We start from the raw sequence: 21,821 nt of genomic DNA, 5'->3' as shown, positions 1-21,821 counted from the left end.
TGGAGTTCACTGCCATTTGAACATGCACCTAGAAATGCAGCACACTGAGCCAGGGCAGAGCAGAGCAAAGCAGCTCTGGCTGGCAGGGAGCCCAGGGGGCTGCTCTCCCCGGCTCAATGTGCTGCAAAGGGACTGACTAGGTCATGAGGGTGCTTCAGTGCAGGGGCTCTGCTCTGAAGCACCCTCATGCCCCAGCCATCCCAGGCTGCATTTACATGTGTGCTCTAGAGTTTTTTATTCTGCATCAGGACAGTACTTGTAAAAAATCTTGCTACAGAGTAAATTAGTTTACTCCAGCCTAATAGTGGTGCATGTATAGAAACCAAAACATATACTGTGCAGCTAATTAGTCTACTGAGCAGTAAGCTTTAAGGTTGTGTGAAGTGGGCTGTATTTGATTTGGATTCAGCCCAATTCAGGGGAGAGTGATTCAATTTGTTGATTCGGATCATTGTCCTGATTCAATTCAGCCGAATCCGAATCAGAAGATTCGATGTTGATTCAGAGAATCAGCGATCCAGCCATGGACACAGCTTTAAATGTTTTTTCTACATACCTTGAGGTGCCAGGCACAGCTCGTGAATGCTGAGACGGTGGGGCGGATGGGGCATCCCATGGGAGCACGGGGGGGTCCCCAGCATGCCTAGCAGCAGACCCAGAAGTGGACCAGAAGCACTTGCAGTCCACTTCCAGGTCTGCCACCAAGCATGCAGGGGACCCACCCCCACCCCCACGCTCCTGTGGAATGCTCCACCTGCCCCACCATTTCAGTGTTCACAAGCCTCCTGGTACCTTGAGGTATGTAGAAAAAACATTTAAAGCTGTGTCTACGTCCAAATCATTAAATCTCTTTGCATCAATTCAGAGGGTTCTGATTTGATTTGGAGAGATTAAAGGGTCTCTTGATTTGATTTGGATTTGGAGATTCAGCTGCTGAATCGGGCCGCATCGCTGCTGAATCAAATCAGCAATCGAAGCTTTGCACAGCCCTAGTAAGCTTCTTGTGAAGATGTGCCCCTGAGGCTCTACTTACCACTACAAGGATGCTAGACACCTAACAAGGTTATTTGAATCTCCCTGCTGGAACAGGTGTTCCAAAATTACACAGATAATGCCTAAGGTTAGGTGCATACTGAGACACTATGAATCCTGTCCCAGATGGATGAAAATGTAGATTAGAGGAACAAATGTTGTACTCTTCAAAGGGAAGTGTTTGCTTTCCTTTTATGTGGATTAATTCATTTTAAAGGGTTCAAATATATTAGGTTCCACTCCACTATCATCCATCCAGGGGTGTCATCATATATATAATTATTTAAATGATCATCATCATTTAAACATATATATTAGCTGCAAGGCATGTGAGTGGTCCAACTGTACTTGTTTAAATATGAACACGTTATCTGCACTCTTTTATAATGTGACCTGCAACATTTTCTTAGAACAAATTAATTTGTAGTTTGAGAGTCTCTTCTTGGTGATGTACATTTGCATCTTTCAGGCTTAGATTCCACTCTATAAAACAAGGTTAAAATATTCTAGCAATACTCACAGCCTGCACTTGGAGCTGCAAGTCATTTTTCTCTTGCATCAAGGACACCATTTTTTCCTCTAGTTCCTTCCTTTTTGCCTCAGATTTAGCAAGCTCTTCCTTCATTTTCTCAAACTCTTCCTTCATGGTAGCCATCTCCTTCTCAGACTCAGCACTCTTCAGCAAGGGTTTGATTTTGAAGTATAGCTTCATCCAGGGCCAGTGCTTAACATTCATGAATGCACGAATATTGTATTGAATACAGAAGACAGACTCCCTGAAATGTAATTAGTATACATATTAAGTACTGTGCATGTTATGCATATAATCAAAGCAGGCCAAGCACAGTATATTTAATTTAAGAAAACAAATTCCTACCTTCTTTCCACCATTTTCTGGTATTCAATTCTCATCAGGAAGCCTCGACATCTGGCCTGTGTGCGTGTGATAAGCTCTGCCAGCTTGTCATCTCGCATCTCCTCTAGAAGACCCAGCAGTCCAGCTTTGAAAAACACCTAAAGAAATGGAATGCTTCAGAATGTCACTCTAAATCTGTATGAAACATGGACAAACCATATTTGAACAAAACCATCCTTGTACCTTGGTGTGTCCAAATTTATACTGGGTGTGGTCAATATCAATGGATCCAAGGAGTTTCTCAGAAGCTTTCTTGCTATCGATGAACTGTCCTTCTGGGATAGCACTTGCATTTAAAACCCGGTATCTGGGGTGGAAACAGAATATGAAGAAGTAATGCTGTTGAAGATATAATCAAAGATTATAGTCTTTAAAACCTTATATCTATCAGAAAAAACAAAAATGAGATTGTCTTAATCACCAAACCACCATTGCTACTGAGGCTGTATTTCTTGCAGATTATGACTGCTTCCAACATGCTGTTACAGAACATCAACATATATAGCAGTTTATGACCCCAGAACAGCAGATCAAGTTCTGACTGGATCTGTCCTCATGCCATGAGATGGTCAGGTTAAGTTAAAGAATCAAGGAATCTAAAGTCATAGAAAAGTAGGGCTGGAAGGGATCTTCAGAGGTGATCATCCCATAAAATTACCTGCCTGACCTATTACTAAACCTACAATCAACCTTTTTACACAAGTACAAGGCATAGCACACTAACTTGCCACAGATAAAATAGAGGGGCAATGGCAGTCAATATCCTGCTGCTACAAGGATTGTTAACATGTGCTTGAGTGAGCCCAGGAAGAGGGCCAAGCCCCGCACTACAGAAAAAGGCAAAAAACCTCATAGTGGCCACATCTACATGAGATGCTGACTGTGCAGTAGCCCATTACTACTGCACAGCAGCTTCATGTGGCACGAAGCATGACACAAGGCTACTGCGCAGTAGTAATGAGTTACTGTGTAGTCAGTGTCAACTAAAAGCTATTCTGTGATGCTACTGCGCAGTAACTCATTACTACACAGTCATTTAGTACTTGTGTCTAAGTACTAAATGACTGCACAGTAACAATTGCACAATCAGCATCTCAGGTAGATACAGCCATCCTGTACCAATCTTACCATGAGGTAAAATTACTTCTTGATCCCAAATGTGGTGATTGGTCTGTCCCAGAGCAGAAGGACATGACTCTGTAGTCAGGGACATCTGCATTTTAGTCCCAGCAGGAGCACTGGCAAACCCCAGTCAATATCCTCAGCCTTCAGGACAGTTTGAGGAACTTTGTATCAATGATATACCTTACTATAACACACTCTGTGCAGACAGGACCTTGTGAAATGATAAGCTCATTGCTAACTAAGAATTATTTTAATTTAGCATTTACAAGAGATTATGTGCTAAATACTGTAGAAAACACAAGGAGCAAAATGTGATCATAATGAGGCAATGAAGAAGAACAATCTGACCTTTGCTTAAAGTCTCCATAAATGATTCTGCTGGGGAAGCCTTTCCTGCAAATTCTGATCCCTTCCAGCACGCCGTTACACCGCAGCTGGTGCAGCACCAGCTCATGTTCCATGGCACCTTAACAAAACACAGCAAAAATCAGTATAGCTGGGAAGGGTATGGCTGCTTCACACTAATGTCTCTTTGTAGTGAAGCTCCTTACCGGGAGTTTTTGTTTCATTGGGAATGATACATCGTACAAAATGAGGATGAGTGCTTCTCAGATTGGACATCAGCTTGTTTAAATTCTCCTGTGATGCCACAAAAGAAAATGTATTGTTAGCTTCCTACAATTTTATGAGTGGCACTATAAAGTGCCAAATAACTGCACTGCAATCAACCATCTATCCAATCAAATGTGTATTTCTCCAAGCTGCTTCTGCTTTTTCCCTTCTCTGAAATTTGCACAATGAATTCTTGCTCTTTTTTGATCAAGCAATCTTTTGCTATTTGTGAAAATATGAAAATGACTTTTCTAAGTTTCCTTACATTTTAACAAATTACTTCAAATTGAAATAACCAGATATGGGCAGAGGTATGTTTTAACCACTTCAAAAGGGGAAGAGGGTTGCCCCTGGAGAGTATGCCTCATCTCTTACCATGTAACTGTTATTTCTGCATACTCCTTTAGCAATTGTGTTGGTTTTTTGTTTTCTGTTTTATACAATATTATATTTTGGGAGGGGAAAAAAGGACATACTTTATAATCAATGACATGGAGCTTAAATGGAATTCTAGACCAAGAATTTCAAAGGATTTTTGTCACAAGTTAGACAATTAGAAACTACATTTTGAAGATCTGAATTTTTTCTCCTTATCTTCAAGGAAAAAAAGAAAAATACCATACCCTAAAAAGAGCAGAAACAGTCTGGAAAGAAGAACCCTTCTTCTTGCTGCCCTTCTTGCCAGCACCACCCTCTGAACAATATAAAATAAAGATATGATTAACATTTGAGGAAATGTATTTGTCTTTTTAAAGGAAATGGAGACAAAAAAGAGAACAAGATCAAATGTCTTGAAGTTGAAGCTAGGAGAGTTCAAATGGGAAATAAGATGCAACCCCGCATCAAAACTCAGAGTTACTTCAAGTTAAGACACATTTATAAGGATATGCTCTAATTCAGCTACACTTCAAGGAGTCCAATTATGATTCCTTATGTAGTAAGAAGGAGAATAATTTTGCACACTGCAGGAATTGCTGCATTCAGCCCAATAGCCTACGTTAATAGCAACCAAGTCCCTTCTGGCCTTAAGATCTGTGCATCTAAGAAGACATACATAGTGCATTTTAAAACTTAACTTTTTTTCTTAGTTTTACTAGAAGCACCTGCTGTGAATCAATCAAAATACTGGTTGTACAGAAATTACTACCTTCTGGTCCACCATATGTAGCAAAGAGCAGAGCCAGTGTTTTCAGTGATGCTTTCTGGTACAGCCCAATGACAGTTTCATTCAGGGGGTCCTTGTTCTTGTCAAGCCAGCCAGTGATGTTGTAGTCCACTGTGCCTGCGTAGTGCACCAGGGAGAAGTGGGCCTCAGCCTTTCCTTTGGCAGGCTTCGGTTTCTGGAAGTTGTTGGACTTGCCCAGATGCTGATCGTAGAGCTTGTTCTTGAAGGAAGTGTCAGTTGCCTTGGGGAACATGCACTCCTCTTCCAGGATGGAGAAAATGCCCATGGGCTGAAAGAAACAGTAGCATACAAATGAAATCAGTTACAAATTGGCCTTCTAGGCAATGTGACCATTTCTTGGAGGCTAAGAAACAAATCAGAAGATGTTGTCTAAGTGCATAACTTTGTAAAAAGTGTGACTAATCAAACTGATATTCACATATGTTAGCTCTCTTGATTGTAACATAATGACTCATGGAAATTCACTCTTCTGTCAAAACACCCTTCAGAGATTAAATAATGCAAAAACTTTGTCATGTTTACAAAATGTCCTTACCCAAAATAGTTCACAACATGTGGCAATACTGAGTTAGAAGGGTCTTTTAACTGAACAGCATGCTTGCAACTAATATCCTAAATTCTATGCACATTACATAAAATTTTACTGCTTTGCTGTTGCCACACTCAAAAGATATCTATGTGAGGAATAATGTATCAAGCCATAGTGTGTGTTCACCACAAATACATGAAGAAAGAAAACTTTGTTTCTTTTGCAGATTCTGTATGTTTCCTTTGGAAACAGAAATCTTTCATAGCTTCTGAAGATAGTCTTGCTATAAAGTTGTCTATGCTAACATTTCTCAACCTGTGGGCCTCAATCCAAAAGTGGGTTGCAAGAATATAAGAAAGGGTCACAAACAAACTGTAAACATGGATCAGAAAACTTTAAAAATGGATTCTCCTCTAAAGGAGAAAAATGAAGGAAATCCTGGCTTTTCCTTTGCAGGCTGTCAGCGTTCCAGTCTGCAACAGGCTGTTTGGGGCCCTCCCTGCCCCCCACATACCTGCCCTGTCCCACACCCCCACCCACTGCTCCACACAGTGGGGGGGGCCTGGAGCCTGGGGATGGAGGGCACTGGGTAGGGACTGGCCACTGATGTTTACAAATGGATCCTGGTACAAAAAAGGCTGAGAACCACTGGTCTACACTATCTTTCCAGAATTGTTGATTGAAGTTGTGTGACCTCCTTAATGCCTCTAGCTCAAAAAATTAATTAAGGATCAAAATATTTTAAATAACTTAAGCTGAACATTTATACCTGTACATGAAAGACTCCTTTTAAAATTCATGATGGCTCCCCAGCAGCTAATGAATTCTTGAACATAAGTGGCACTTGAACAGAAAAAAAATACCTTCTCAATGAGCTCAATGCAGGCAGCCAAGTCCATCCCAAAGTCAATGAATGTCCATTCAATTCCTTCCTTCTTGTACTCTTCCTGCTCCAGCACAAACATGTGATGGTTGAAAAACTGTTGCAGTTTCTCATTGGTGAAGTTGATGCACAGCTGTTCAAAGCTGTTGAACTGCACAAAACCAAACACAAATATTCCCATTTTTAAGATGCAGCAGCAGTGTGAGTGTCTGTGCTGTCCACACTCAATTCTACAAGGGCCTCCTACTCTAAACATATTGAGGTCTGTTGCCAGGCCCTATGTGCAATGCTCTCTGGGAAACTTGTGCTTTCATACTAAAGAAAGAAGAGAATGCAAAGACACAGTTCATGAGATTCTCATTATTTTTTAAATCAATATTAAGTTAAAGTCTAGTATTTATTATACTACTTTAAGGCAATTTCTGGAAAAAGATTTCAGTAACCTGAGCTCCCAGACAGAGTGGGTGTTACACAACTCTCTTTTCCTTGAGTATTTTACCATGCTAATGAATGAATTTCTGTGTGTTCAGAGCAAGGCCTTGGATGTTTGTGTGCCCTCACACATGCTGCTGCCCCAGAACTTCTACATTTCCACGAGAGCTTAACTAAAGGATATATGTATCCTCTTTTGCCCGGTGTTCACCCATCTGACCCTCTCACCATGCTTATATGCACTCTTATCTTCGCCCACGAGTGAATTTCTGGGCACCTGGTTCGGGCCTGCGTATGCTTCAATCCCCGGGCCTGCCTTTGTGTTTCCAAATGTTGTGATCCTTGCACACTCCAGAATGCTTCTAAATCTTATTTTGCCAGATGCAAAGACTTAAATCATCCTAACTTGAACCTACTAACAAGCTTGCAGAATGAAAAACTGCAAGTGACATTTCTATCTGTGTGCCATAAATCTGTTTTTAAAAGTAAAGCCTTTCAAGGGTCATGCTTTGTGTTTAGGGGAGATATAGTCACCTGTTTAGAAAAAACAGGTATTTCTAGAAAATGTAACAAAAAAAGATGTTATCATATCCCTGCCCCTTACATCAAAGATCTCAAAGCCAGCAATGTCCAGTACACCAATGAAGTATTGTCTTGACTGTTTAGTATCCAGCTGCTGGTTGATACGAACAACCATCCACAAGAACATCTTCTCGTATACAGCCTTTCCCAGAGCACCAACTGAATTGTACACCTAGCCAATGGAAAAAAGACTGGAGTTATCATACAAAGGAGAAGAGGAAATCCTGACAACTTTGGTGTCAAGTTAAAGTATTAATTCTAAATTTCCAGTTGCTTGTTACCTGTTGCACAGTTTGACCTTTGGTCACAAACTCATTTCCAACCTTGACTCGGGGGTAACAAAGGGCTTTAAGCAGGTCAGCCGAGTTCAGACCCATCAGATAGGCAGCCTTGTCAGCAACTAAATACACCCAGAGAAAAGTATCAATTGCTGTACCATAAATAGAAGAATGTGCTGAATGGGAAATCGTTGGTAAATGGTACTGCATTGGTAAATGCATTGGTAAATGGTCTGCTCTGTTACTAGAGTTTATAGAGGAATTGGTGGTGGCACTAAAGCCATGAAATTCAAAATAAAGGTTTTTTGAAATTCAGTGAAAGTAAACCACTTAAGTGACATTTGTACCTTGGAAAATCTACACTCAAGAATGGCATTTTGTCACATTTCAGCTTCTATGTCTTAAATAAATGCTTGTATTATTGAAACTTCAGTTGCAAATTCTGTTAATACCTTCTGTGCCATCCGGCTCTGCTTGCTCCTCACGCTGCTTCTGTTTGAATTTCAGGTTCCCATAGTGCATGACTGCCCCTGTCAGCTTGTAAATGGCTGTTTTTTCATCAGAATTGAAACCCAGGATATCAATGGCACTCTGGCAACAGAATCAATAAAATAAAGATTCAATCTATTAAAGCTAACACTCCACATAATAATTTCATAGATTTCATAGACATTAGGGCTGGAAGGGACCTCGGAAGATCATTGAGTCCAGCCCTCCACCCAAAAGGCAGGAAGTCAGCTGGGGTCATAGGATCCCAGCAAGATAAGCATCCAATTTGCTCTTGAAGGTGTTCAATGTAGATGCTTAAACCACCTCCAGTGGCAGGCTATTCCAGACCTTGGGGGCTCAGACAGTAAAGAAATTCTTTCTTATGTCCAGCCTGAAACGGTCTCGCAGTAGTTTATGACCATTTGACCTCATCATCCTTTGGGGCGCTCTGGTGAACAAACGTTCCCCCAAACCCTGGTGTTCACCCCTGATAAACTTATAGGTGGCCATCAGATCACCCCTGAGCCTGCACTTTTCCAGGCTAAAGAGCCCCATGGCTCTCAGCCTGTCATCGTAAGGTCTATTTTCCTGACCTCTGATCATGCACGTGGCTCTTCTCTGGACTTTCTCAAGTTTCCCCACATCCTTGTTGAATTGTGGAGCCCAAATAATTGCCACATGTTACTTACATCTGTGGCCATCAGCTCCTCCTGGTCATCAATGCTGGCAACAGTGATCTCCCCTTGACTCACAAAGGGATAGTCATATGGGTTCGTGGTAATCAGAAGCATCTCTGAAAGCAAGAATGGGACACATATGGGCTTAGTTTAACTGGCCAAGCAATAAAGTTCATCAGTAGTTGTTGCCCAGTTATCATCTTTTGTGAAAAATGTTAGTGATACCTCTTACCAATGAGCTCTGGCTTCTTGTTGGATGTGATCTGATAAAATATGTGGTAGCTTCTTTCTGACTTGAGCTGGAAAGTAACTCTGGACTTCTCCAGCAGATCTGGTAAGGCCCATAAAATGCAATTAGCCACAAGAAAATAGAACAAGAAAAGAAAAGAAGGAAATTTTGATATATCCAGGAGGATCTCTTACATGTTTCAATGTCAGCAGAAGCCAATTTCCCTGTGGTGCCAAAATGGATTCTGATGAATTTACCCTTTAAAATGGGGAAGAAGAACATTTCAGTGAAATAAGTTTTAGACAGACTGCAAGAATGGAGCCCTGGCACTACTGAAGTTAAAGGTAATTTTTCCCTTCACTTCAGAGGGGTCAGGATTTCACCTTAGATATATTCTATTAGCATGCATTGGAAAGGGAAGAGGGACTTGGTGGTGGGGGTCTGCTACAGACCACTACATCAAGAAGAAGAGCTGGACTTGGAATTCTTCAGGAAGCTCTCAGAGACTGTACAGTCTAGGGACATGGTTGTCATGAGGGACCTAAACTATCCTACCATCTGCTGGGAGTAGCACTCAGCCAAATCCAACCATTCATGCAGGTTCTTAACCTGCGTACAGGATTTTCACCTAACATCGGAGATATACGGTCCCACTAGGAGGGATGCCTTACTGGACTTGGTGTTGGGCACAGGGAATGACCTGGTAGGGGAACTGCAGATTCATGGTCACCTTGGGGACAGTGACCGTCAATCAATCAAATTCACCAAATGAAACACTGTCCCTTCAAAATGGCAAAACGGAAGTTGAAATGGAAAGGTGCTGTTTCGCAAAGTCCTAATGAATGACTCTGCTGAAAGAACCTATATAATATGAGAGGACTCTATCAGATATTCAAGGAAATAGATATTTACTTGAAGAGTACAGAAAATGGCTAGGGAAATACAAAAGGAAATGTATGTATTTGTTTCACATAAATTTTGTTATTTATATGTATGTTTCATTCATTATTTGTAGTTAAGTAAAGGCATTGTTAAAAATCCCTAGTAGTATGAATATAAATTTTCTCACCATTGCATTTTAGTAACAGAAGCAAGAAACTTCTGTTTATCTGTAATTAGAAACATATCTGACAGTTCAACTTACAAAACGCGAGGAGTTGTCATTCCTCACAGTCTTGGCATTACCAAAGGCCTCCAGTAGCGGATTGGCACTGATGATTTGATCTTCCAGAGTCCCCTATAAAGTAATAATTATTATTAAATTATACCTTTAAAACCAAGTTACAGAACACAATATTTAAATTTTCTCTAGAAACTCACATGCATTTTGCCGGTCTGCTCTTCCTTCTTCTTCTCTCCACTAGCTGCAATTGTTGCAAAGTACTGGATGACACGCTTTGTGTTCACAGTCTTTCCCGCACCAGATTCTCCACTGTCAAACAAAACAGAGAAGTAGAGAATATATAATCAGCTAGTTTATCCTGATGCACATGCCCAAACAAAAATTAACCAAAGTGGGGAAGTATACATACGTGATCAAGATTGACTGATTCTCACGGTCTGTGAAAGAGACAAAGTCAACAAAAATTAATGAGTAACATGAAAAAGACTGAAATGCAGTTGAAGTCAATATGAGCCCGATAAATTTTTTTCTGAAATATTCTTGACAAAAATTAGATTTTTTCAATGATTTTTTCTTTATGTTCTTGTGTTCATTTTCCTTTAGCTAATCTGTATCTTCCAAACTTGCAGGCGTCTTTAAAAGTTACAGAATGAAAAAGAAAACAATAACTGTGGAAAGAAAAATATCAAATCTCTCAACACCATTCATTCTTCTGCATTCAGTGGCAAAAGGAATAAAAAAAGGACAGAAGAGAAACAAACAAAACCAAGTTTATAAAAAATAATTCCATTTCGGACAAAGTTAGTTTGAGTTTTCTCATGGAATGGTTCTACCTAGTAGGGCTGTAAGAAGCTTCAGTCCCTGATTCAATTTGGTGGAGATTTGGCCCAATTCGGTGGCCAAATCTCCAAATCTGAATTGAATCAGAGGACCCTTTAATCTCTTCAAATTGAATCAGAACCCTCTGAATCAATTCAGAGAGATTTGGAAAGATTCAGACACAGAGACAGCTTTAATTGTTTTTTCTACATACATCTAGGTAGCAGGGGCTTATGAATGTGGTGATGCTGGGGTGCATGGAGTGTCCCACAGGAGTGCAGGGGGCTCCCCAGTGCGCTCAGCAGCAGACCCAGAAGTGGACCATAAGCACTTCTGATCCACTTCCAGGTCTTCCAGGAAGTGCACCCCCCCTACCCCACTCAGTTGGTGACTGGTGCCTCCTGGGTCTGGGGGATGGGCATCCAGGGTCCTCCTGCAGCCGATTGCTGAGCCACAGTCATGGGGAGGGGGGCCTGCGTGCTCCCCAGCAGACCCAGAAGCAGTTTGGAAGTACTTCTGGTCTACTTCTGGGTTTGCCACTGAGCACGTGGAGGTCCCCCCCGCACTCCTGTGGGACGCTTCATCTGCCCCAGCATCACAGCATTCACAAGCCATGCTGGTACCTCAATGTATGTAGAAAAAACTTTTAAAGCTGTGTCTATGTCCAAACGTCTGATTCTCTGAATCAGCATCGAATCTTCAGATTCGGCTGAATTGAATCAGGGACAGCGATCCAAATCAATGAATTGAATCACTGTCCCTGATTTGGGCCAAATCCGAATCGATTAGGGCCCACTTCGCACACCCCTACTACCTAGTTAGGTTGGTCATTTTTTATTATATAGCTTTCTTAGTAATAATTAGCAGAGTTAAGGTCACACAAATTGATAGAATCACCACAGGAAACACGGACTTCAGATCTTTTTACAAAAAAAATTTCTTTCAATTTTCTTTCCATTTTTTCCTTAAAAATTCAATTTTACACAAACCTCATCAAGTGAAATGGTTTAGATCAAATTTTGGATCAGTTTCAGGTTCAAGTACAGAGTATGTAGATCTGCTGTTGATGTGAGGAGGTTTCAGAATACAGTAAAATCCCTGTTATCTGGGATTTTACTAACCTGCACACTCTAGTAACTGGAATTTTTGGCCAGCTGGCCAGATGCTGTGGGGTGCAGGGAGGAGTGGGGGGGGGGGAAGCTCTCATGCAGCTACTGTTGCCACCACCCACCACACCACACTGTTTTGTTGCTGCTCTGCACGTGGCTGCCACCACCCCCTCCCCACCCCCCCACTCCATGTATGGCCACTGCCAGCCCCCCCACCCCCGCTCTGCATCCAAGTGGAAACCCTGTGCTCTCAGGTAACCAGTATTTTTATGTTATCGGCACCCCCCCATCCTCTACTCATGCCACATATCATGGATTTTACTGTACTGAGATCCCTGCAGCAGATTCTTCCTCCATTTGAGGCAGTCCTGGGTGACAGTCTCTCATGAGTTGACATTGTTGTTGCATATTTTTAAGTTGGCCTTGAGGATGTCCCTGAAGCACTTGCTCTGTCCTCCCTGTAACAGGGGCTCAGACAGGAGCCCCATTACTAGGTTTTGCCATGGGAGTGGGTAGCCATAGAGGGCATTGTGCACTAGTGGAGGGAATCAACCACCGGTGAGAGGGGTTAGAGTATAACCAGTATAACCACCATGGCCAGTATAAATCAGGTGGCGAGTGAACACACATTTGCCTCCAGGCACTGGAGGAAGCATCATGAGAGAGAGAGTGGGAGAGAAGGAAGAAGAGAAAGGAAAGAAGCCTGACTGGCAATCCTGGAGAACCCAGGACAGCAGGTCCTGAGAAGACTGTGCCAACTGGTAAGAAGATGGGAAACCTGGAGAAGAAGCAGAGCTCCGGGGATTTGCCGCGATGAGGAGAGCCCTGAAGCAGAGGGCTCCAGGGCAATGTGTAGCCAGCAGAGGCTTCAGAAAGATCTTCCAAAACACTTCTCAGCTGACACTACTTTTCTATATAAGCTAATGCTGATTACACTTATCTGGGAAGTGGGCAGTCTGAATTGAAGGTCTGCTTAAGAATCAAACCTATGGTTCATACCAGAGTGTCTGACACTATGCAGAGTGGAGAGTGCCACTCTACATTCTTCCTGCTAAAGTTGGGCCACAGTGCAGAAAGGCATTCAGGAATTATGTTGCAAACGAATGCAACAGGGAGTATGACTCTCTTGCCTAGTGTTTGAAGTATTCTGCTAACAAGATTATTTTTTGTTTTCATCCAATAGCTATTTCACAGGAAATGCATAAACGCTTATAGATGCAAGGAAGAGAACCCAGGTCTCTCTTGAAAGTGGATACTCCACTCTCAAGGTGAAAGGGTCAGGCTTTCTCTTGTACTCAGTCCACTCCCTTCACACATCTTGCATTTCTTTCTGCACAGTGGCACATCAATTCTGTTCCAATAGTTTGCACAGATTTTCAGGAACTACACTGCATTAAGCAATAATTATTTTGAAGTTGCTTCTGCTGCCATAGGAGCTGACTGTTGAGTGGTAGGAAGAAAGAAAGATAAGAATTCCTGTGACAGCTGGTGGAAGAGACCAGGGGTCCATTAATGTCAGGGAGAAGAGTTGAAGGGAAGTGTGTTGCCCCATGCTCTCTCTGACTGCACTTCAGTGAGACCTTGCTATAAATTCAGCAGTCTCTATAACCTGCAAATGTGTCTACTGTTGGATGACAAAAACCATGAGCTTTTGGAAAAAATAAAAGGATAGCTTTTTGTTATTTTTACCAAGCGCCTTCATATTTTAGCTAATTTCAGTCTATAGGCATTACACAAGCCATTTAACTAGATGTGTATATATCACATTTGTCTTTAACAATCAAAACATGTGGGAGGTCATTCTCAGTAATCACCACGAGCTTTGGAACAGCCTCTCACTTCAGGACTACCAGAGCCAGAGCCTGGACATTTTCTGGAACTGCTGCAAGACCTTCCTATTTAGACAGGCATTTAGCAAGACAGGCTATGCTGGGATATTTTTTAAGAAGCCTTTGTTTTCATACTTATTTCCATTTGCTTTTATATGTTGTTTCTGTCCCTTTTTGTGAGCTGCCTTTGTTAGGAAGGGTGACATACGCATCTAATAAATAAATAGATAAACTGTGCATCTTAAAATAAATTTAATTTTGTACTGCACCTTTCTAGACTCCCATTTTCACTTTTTCCATATAATTCAATATTGTTCTAAACATAGTAAAACATATATGACTCTATGATTTATTTTAAAGTTAGCTCTATGTTGGTCCCCACTGCACAGTTAATACTGTACAGTCACGTAGTACTTGTTTTAACAAATACTAAATGACTTTGTAGTACCCACCAGTACTGCGAAGTCCTGGTAGCACACAGGTGATTTCCAACCCTACTGTGAAGTAGCAATAAGCTACTGCACATTAACTCATTGCTACTGCACAGTAGTGGCAGCATCATGATTAGTGTCTGCTGAAGCTATGTCACTGTAACAATGAGCTACATTGCCATAGCTCACTGCTTACGGTGACATAGTGTCTCATGTAGATGTGCCCACTGAGTTTTCTTGGAATAAAATAAGGAATATGGTTACAACATTTTATTTGACAATGGGAATATATATTATTTTTACTTTTGCAAAACTCAAAATTTATTAAGGGGTAATTTTAAAAATAAAAGACTGAGAACAGGTGAATGTGGCACCACAAACTGCACATGTGGAACATTAAAACGTGCCCCCCACAGCAAATTTATAATGCAGGGGCAAAATTTGCTACCAGGATTTCCTAATAGCAAAAAAAAACACCAGGAAAAAACACAGAACAGAACATGCTACAATAGTGTGTGCCTGAACAAACAGAGGCTTGGTCCTCTAGTGAGATTCTCTAGATGCCAGCCAGAGCATCTCTACACTCCATTTGTATCCCGGCTGCTCCAGCACACAGGGAGCTGAGGGGGCTGGGCAAGGGCAGTTTGTCAACAGCAGGCCATTTTGTGCCACAACACAGCACAAGTGTGGGGTTGGGCGCTGAGGCATAAAGTAGCAGCACAAATTTGTGTCACTACTATTTGTGCTGCTGCAAGCTCATGCCCCTGTTCATCTGGATGCAGCCATTATTTCCACTGTGCCCTCTCCCTTCAGCTAAGTGCCCTGAACACTAATCTGGAGTCAGCCTCCTTTGCATTTGCAATCCTTCTGCCCCTCTGAAGCTTTCATTTATTTCAGTACAGTGGACTAGATTCAACAGGACTGCTGAGAAATGCCCCCTTCCCACCAGTTTAGTCTCTCATCCAGTGCTAAAGCACCTTCCTAGAGAGTAGGGGATATGGGCTTACATTTCTTCTGAAACAGGCTTAGAAACGTGAAGCTCAATAAGCAGGACAAATCTTAAAATAGGAAACCAGCTGAGGGACAAGAAAAGGGCAAGGCAGGTGTTGCCAAACCCCTTCAGCTTTCAAGGAGTGTTGTGAGCTCACGAACTCACAGTCTCTGGCCCAAGACACCCCATTGGCACAGCTGTGGAGCCCAGGAGATGTGGAACCCACCACCATTCATACTCCGTCCATCCCTTCTCCCCTCGCCCCCCTGCAATACTGCATTCAGCAGTAGGAGGGAAAAAAGAATGAGTGGCTGAGGTGTAAAGGTGACAGCCCATTCATACGGCCTTAACAGGTTGCATTCAGTCCATGGGCCGTAGACTGAGTACCACTGACCTAGAGCTATGGTCTCCCAGTTCCTGGCAGAGTGTTTTAACTTTCAAGATTACTATGCAAAATTTAAGAAGCAATACCACACTTGCTTTTCTTCCTCTTACCACTTCTTAAAAACAAAGGGGTTACAAATGCATTTTTGAAGGATCCAATGCTGTTAATGGGCATTACACAATCTCTGAATTCTATTCAAACTCATTTTTAGATTGCACAGGAACTGGGACAGGAGGTAGACATCTAGTTGTTAAGATGCAAGGCTTCCATGCTTGTCCAGATGACGAGAGAAACCTGAAGGTTTTAGTGTATTTGTGAAATTAATATAGGTGCCTGATGGATTCTGCAGCCACTGGAACAGGGGTATTATGAGCTGCTTTTAGTTATTTTGGTGACTAAATTCCATCATTTTAAGCATGTCATGGACCATCCTGAGTCTCATCCTAAGCGTATTTTATACTAGCAATGATAATAGCTGTGAAGAACACAAAGCTCACAGTGATGTGTACACAACTGCACATGAAATGTTTTTGAAAAAAATAGGAACCACATTTTCAGGAAGGGACTGTGTGATTCCCCTTAAGAAATTGTTGTTTGTTTAAAGAGCTTGAACTACTCACCAGTTAACATGGCCTGATAGGCATTGTCAGAGATGGAGAAGATGTGGGGAGGGGCCTCTTGACGCTTTTTCCCCCTGTATGCCAAGACCACCTCTGGGTTGTACACTGGCAGCCACTTGTAGGGATTGATAGTGACGCAGAAAAGACCTGAGTAGGTCTGCAAAACAGAGATAATCTGATTGGCTTCCACACAGCTTAATGTAATTGCACCCACCCTTGGAAAATTTCAGTCTATACTTACATAGATCATCCAGGCTGCATAACGCTCTTTGAGGTTATACAGTACAGCAGGTTCATGGAGATGGGTCATCATAGCCATGTCCTCAATTTTATCAAATTTAGGAGGGTTCATTGAGAAGACTTGATCATCTTTAACAGTCACAGTCTGCCAAGGAAACAAGAAACCAGCTTATATCAGCCAAGAACACAGAGAAGGGTCACATTGGAATTCTTTACTCCTTATTTTTACTCACCTCTCCCTTTTCAGTCTTGACTGTGACCTTCCCTCCTTCTCTGCTCTGGACGCTGCCTTTCACAAAGGATTCCTTAGCATGCACCACAAAGACAGCTGACTTGGCATCGAAAGGCCTATTCTGGGCCTCAATTCTCTCCTTTTCCGATTTTCGGAGGTAGGGAGCAGCCACTCCAAATGCTGCCATCTCAGCATCTGAAGACATGGTGATGGTTTATTCAGATCAGGGCAGCAGTGACCTCTAATAGAGAGAAAAGAAGATATATTGATAATTATTCAATATTCTGTACCACATGGCTGCAGCCTCTTACATTTTCTTCCCTTGAGATGTTTTAGTCTGTGAGTCCCTTTTTCAAAGGTGTCTACTGAAAATCAGTTCAACTTTGGGGCCTACTTGCGTACATCACTTTTGATAATAGTGATAAAAGTCACTTAGGCCTTAAAATACTGAGCACAGCAACTCATAAATACCTTTTAAAAATCCAGGCTTTGGGCACTTTTGAACATTTTTCTTTATATAATTACAGTGAAAGGGTGCAAGGTTGGCGGGGCAATGTTATTCTTTATAGCCTTTTATTAAGAAGATTTGTACAGCACTGTTGTGACATTATGGAGAAAATCAAATGTGCTATCCTTAGGTCAATTTAGTAAGATTTTCTAAAAGTAAAATCATTAAAGTTATAGTATACATGCTTGCTAAGTCACAGTGATGCCCAGAGGCCTAGTGTGAATTATTAAATTGTTTGAATTGCTAAGTAGGAATACAAAATAGAAGTCATGGTTAATGCAGTTTTTAAATATATTATCGCAGTACCTTGTATACTTGTAATAGACTATAATCCATCCAGTGTAGTGCCAAGGATGCAGACCCAGGGGGCACCGCCCCCCATGCTTGCCTGGGAGTGCACCTAGAGGTGGGACCCGCCCTCCCCGCATCCCTGCACAGTCCCAAACAAGCCACTTACAGCTCTGCCTTGCTCCCTGCCACAGCTGGGCAGCACCTGTTGGTGCCCCTTCGCTTCAGCCCCAAGGGCAGTCACCCCACTCACCTTTCCCCCCACCTTGCTATGGCACTGAATTCATCAGAGGCATAACTAGCAATTTTAGCAACTTAGTGATGGGGGAAGGAAAGAGGAATAGCAAATACCAAACACTATAATGCTGGAAGAGGTGGCAAGTGTTGGTTTTCTTTTCTAAATCAGTGTCCTGTTTGATGACCCACCCATCCCACCCTACTTACACCTCACTTGTCATTCATAACAAGAACTAAGGACAAGGGTTTAAACATGGGGCCAGGTTTTAAATAATATAATTTTGACTTCTAAACCAAAATTAGGTTCTTAAAAAATAAATATATATTTCTCACTGCTAAAGGTTCATGATCTTAGAAAGTGAGGCCATTTTATAAGGCAAACTATGCATGTAGATGCCTAAATTGCCTAAATTTGAGCAATATGAGTATTCCCTACTGCGTTCACCTAGTAAATATATTTTTTTTAATGTGGGAAGTATGGATAGTTAAGTGGACATGCTAACAAAAATCATAACAAGGTTTTACTGTATTACCCTTTACAAAATGGCTCATACGTTGCAATCAAAACTGTTTTTTCAATAACAGCTAACATAGATGTTAATAACAAATTCTAGAGAAAGTAATATAATAATGTGTATGTCCCATAGATAAAAGTTAAAATTGTTCAGTAGTCTCTCATATGGCAGGATCCAACCAGTTTCAGCACTATCATATCAAAAACTAACCTCCAGTTAGTAGCATCAGTGATCAGTAGCTTCAAGACAAGGCACTGAGACCATGCCTCCTATCTGCAGCAAAGCCCAAGCACAATATACAATCTTTGGACCAGTGGGAATAAAGATTAGGGAATATAATTAATTCAACTGTCAATCTGCCAGTTCAGCTGTTTCACAGTCCCACACTAGAGATTCTCTTACTTTCCATGGAATTAAGTAAATCAGGGTCTTACCTGGTGTGATATGAGATGGATGGTGAGCAGCCTGGAAGCTGGTCAATACTGTAAAATAGAAATGGCAATTCCCTCCTTATTGCTGCACAAAACTCCGTAATTAATTATGGATTTAAAATATACAGATTTCTTAAAAATGCCTTCCTTCCTTAAAAACCAGATTTAAAATCCCAGCTGACATAGACAATTACTCATGGAAATGAATGCTAAAGGTAGCAGGAATGCAGCAGGATGTTTGGAATGCCATGGGGCCTGCCCCTCTTTGCAAGCTCCAGCACCCCTGTACACTTACCTAGGAGCTTTCTATGGAAACAGGGCAGATTTCTCACAGGGCCCCTCTTATAGGCTTTACACTGCACATGCTTGAGATGCCTCCTCTTTCTTCGGTCAAAGCATTTTGGCTAGCCTTTCTTTGGCTAAGCATTGTTTGGCAAACTGAACTAAAGGCATAATTGTCATTTGACATGACTAGATATAATTAGAAATTTTTGATGTCCTACCGACTATGTGAATAAATCTACTATAAATAATTTGACAAGGGTATTAAGGAGGGAATCTGGACTAGTCAGGGCACTTAAAGAACTCAGACCCAAGACTTACAGATTTGTGACTGTCTTATCCACTGACTCACTGTGAGTGCATCTACATGAGATGTTTACTGCACATTAGACAAATTAGTTGTGCATTAAACATCTTGGTGTCTACATGTGCATCCCTATTAGGCGGGAGTAAACTAATTTTAAAAACGCAGCAGCACATGTATAGATGCTGCCTGGTCTGTCTGGGGCATGAGGGTGCTTCAGTGTGGGGGGCTGCCTGATAGCTAGCCTAGCACTGAAGCACCTTTGTTCCCCACTCAGCTCCTACACAGCAGGTTGAGTTGGGGGAAGCAGCCCTGGGGCAAGCAGGCTAACCACCCAGGTTCCCTGCTAGCCAGAGCTGCTCCACCCCAACTCAGTCTGCTGCAATCCTGGGCACACATGCAGACATACACCTGGTAGCAACACACTCATTCACAATAAGCTCTGGAGTATATTGCTGCCCGTTAATAGGCATATGTAGATGTGCCCTGTATGACCTAAGGTAGATCACTTGATATCTCTGTGCCTTAATTCTTCCAGCTATAAAATGGAAAGATTAATATTTGTCTATTTCATCGGATGCCACACAGTTTATGTAGAAATGCATTAAGAGAATTAAGAGAATAAAAGGTACTATAAACATGCATATTATTATTACTAAAAGCCAGTTGGAAACTGTACATTTAAAGACCTATTACTGGGGGAGAGCCCAAGAGCTGGGCTGTTCATAGAATCATAACCAGTTAGGGTTGGAAGAGACCTCAGGTTATCTAGTCCAACCCCTACTCAAAGTAAGGCCATCCCCAACTAGATCATCCAAGCTGAGGCTTTGTCTAGACAAATCTTAAAAACCTCCAAAGATGGAGAGTCTGCAACCTGCTCCAATGAGAAAATTCTTCTTCATATCTAACCTAAACTTCCCTTGCTGCAACTTGAGATTGTCGCTCCTCTTCTGTCATCTGCCACCACTGAGAACAGTCTAGCTCCATCCTCCTTTGAACCCCACTTCAGGTAGTTGAAGGCTGTTATTAAATCTCCTCTCCAACTTCTCTTCTGTAGACTAAACAAGCCCAGTTGCCTCAGTCTTTCCTCATAAGTTATGTCCCCCAGCCCCCTCATCATGTTTGTTGCCCTCCTCTGGACTCTCTCCAATTTGTCCATATCCATTCTGTAGTGGGGCCCCAAAACTGGACACAGTACTCCAGATGTAGCCTCACCAGTGCTGAATAGAGGGAAAGAATCACTTTCTTTGACCTGCTGGCAACCCTCCTACCAATGCAGCCCACTATGCCATTAGCCTTCTTGGTAACAAGGGCACACTGTTGGCTGATATTCAACTTCTTGTCTAATGTAAACCTTAGGTCCTTTTCTGCAGAGCTGCTGCTTAGCCAGTCAGCCCCCAACCTGTACTGGTGTATGGGATTGTTCTGTCCTCAGTGCAGGACTTTGCACTTCTTATTGAACCTCATGAGATTTCTTTTGGTCCAATCCTCCAATTTGTTGAGGTCTCTCTAAATCTTAGCCTTAACCCTCCAGTTTATCTACTACTCCCCACAGCTTGGTGTCACCTATTGGTGGCATGAAACCAGAAGTAGGCCCAGTCCTAAAGCCATCTTGTCTTAAAAGTCTTAGCTCAAGTCTTGAAATGTTTCAGAGTAAAGGGGGTAAGGTGAATCCTGCCTTATGAGGTTTAATGACATGCAGTGATCAACTGCAACAGTACCATGGTATGGACTCCTAGGGGGTTGCACCTGCTATTCTATTGAGGAGCTGTACTTGTTCCCCTCCCCATTCATCCAGTCTTTTGGGAGAAGGGACTTCATGTTTCTTTATTGTACACTATGCAGATTAAGTACATGCTCAGTAAATCCCTTCTGGTGTTAAGAATTAAAGTTTTTAATCCAGGTGTTGGATCACCACATGCTATCATGGGATCCCTTTTCTTCCTTCCTTCCATTTTGGACTCACCAGACAAAGCTTGCTTGGAGCTGCGTGGGGCAATCCTGAGCGTAAGACTCCCCGGCTTCCTATCTCTTTTCTTTTCTGACTCCTACCTGTCTAAAGGTCTCTAGCTTCTGTTTATCTCACTTTCTGATTCTTTTCTTGCATTTTTGCAGCACTTTTTCTCCTTTTTCTCTCCTCTTTGTCCCCCCCCCCCGGTACTTCCAGTTTCTTTGTCTGCAAGTTGCTTCTTTACAGACTTCTTTCTTACTGTCTCTTTTCCTTTCTGTCTTTTCTGGTTGCTTGTTGTAGGGAGTTATCTTTTCCAATAGCTTGCGTTCTGAGGAGTGCTCTTAATTACTCCTTCTTCCCCCACTTTGTTTTCCTTTTTTTTTGCTGTTTCAACCCCCTTTCCCACCACCAGTTTTTTTTTCCTCCACCCATTTCCCACTCCCATCTAGAGTTTTGTGGCCGCATTCCCAGACACTTACCTTTTTAGTTAGTATAAACTTTTTTGTTTTCTTTTTCTCAGTTATAGCTTGAAATTAACCCTGTCCTAGCAGGAATG

The 21,821-nt window shown here is 41.9% G+C and overlaps 1 protein-coding gene across 1 annotated transcript in view; it reads right to left on the bottom strand.

Annotated features, from left to right (window-relative positions):
* LOC149858443 (myosin heavy chain, skeletal muscle, adult) overlaps positions 1 to 19,083 on the bottom strand; it is a 37,543-nt gene extending 18,460 nt beyond the window's left edge. Inside the window, exons 1-22 of the mRNA XM_090061588.1 lie at positions 19,024 to 19,083; positions 18,732 to 18,779; positions 16,751 to 16,990; positions 16,519 to 16,662; positions 16,278 to 16,434; positions 10,503 to 10,530; positions 10,291 to 10,402; positions 10,115 to 10,207; positions 9,165 to 9,228; positions 8,974 to 9,072; positions 8,754 to 8,857; positions 8,028 to 8,166; positions 7,579 to 7,697; positions 7,320 to 7,469; positions 6,264 to 6,434; positions 4,833 to 5,139; positions 4,309 to 4,379; positions 3,625 to 3,712; positions 3,422 to 3,539; positions 2,132 to 2,255; positions 1,910 to 2,046; positions 1,553 to 1,808 (exon numbers count right to left, since the gene is read on the bottom strand). Coding sequence (XP_089917714.1) covers positions 1,553 to 1,808; positions 1,910 to 2,046; positions 2,132 to 2,255; positions 3,422 to 3,539; positions 3,625 to 3,712; positions 4,309 to 4,379; positions 4,833 to 5,139; positions 6,264 to 6,434; positions 7,320 to 7,469; positions 7,579 to 7,697; positions 8,028 to 8,166; positions 8,754 to 8,857; positions 8,974 to 9,072; positions 9,165 to 9,228; positions 10,115 to 10,207; positions 10,291 to 10,402; positions 10,503 to 10,530; positions 16,278 to 16,434; positions 16,519 to 16,662; positions 16,751 to 16,954 — 2,685 coding nt within the window. The 5' untranslated portion in view covers positions 16,955 to 16,990; positions 18,732 to 18,779; positions 19,024 to 19,083. The remainder of the gene's footprint in view (positions 1 to 1,552; positions 1,809 to 1,909; positions 2,047 to 2,131; positions 2,256 to 3,421; positions 3,540 to 3,624; positions 3,713 to 4,308; positions 4,380 to 4,832; positions 5,140 to 6,263; positions 6,435 to 7,319; positions 7,470 to 7,578; positions 7,698 to 8,027; positions 8,167 to 8,753; positions 8,858 to 8,973; positions 9,073 to 9,164; positions 9,229 to 10,114; positions 10,208 to 10,290; positions 10,403 to 10,502; positions 10,531 to 16,277; positions 16,435 to 16,518; positions 16,663 to 16,750; positions 16,991 to 18,731; positions 18,780 to 19,023) is intronic.
* Between the last annotated feature and the right edge of the window lie 2,738 nt (positions 19,084 to 21,821).

Source organism: Crocodylus siamensis, chromosome 8 (assembly GCF_052110815.1).
Source record: "Crocodylus siamensis isolate JL-2025a chromosome 8, ASM5211081v1, whole genome shotgun sequence".
Classification (NCBI taxonomy): Eukaryota; Metazoa; Chordata; order Crocodylia; family Crocodylidae; genus Crocodylus; species Crocodylus siamensis.
The sequence above is the reverse complement of the archived record's forward strand: the minus strand, read 5'-3'. Positions and strand labels throughout refer to the sequence as shown.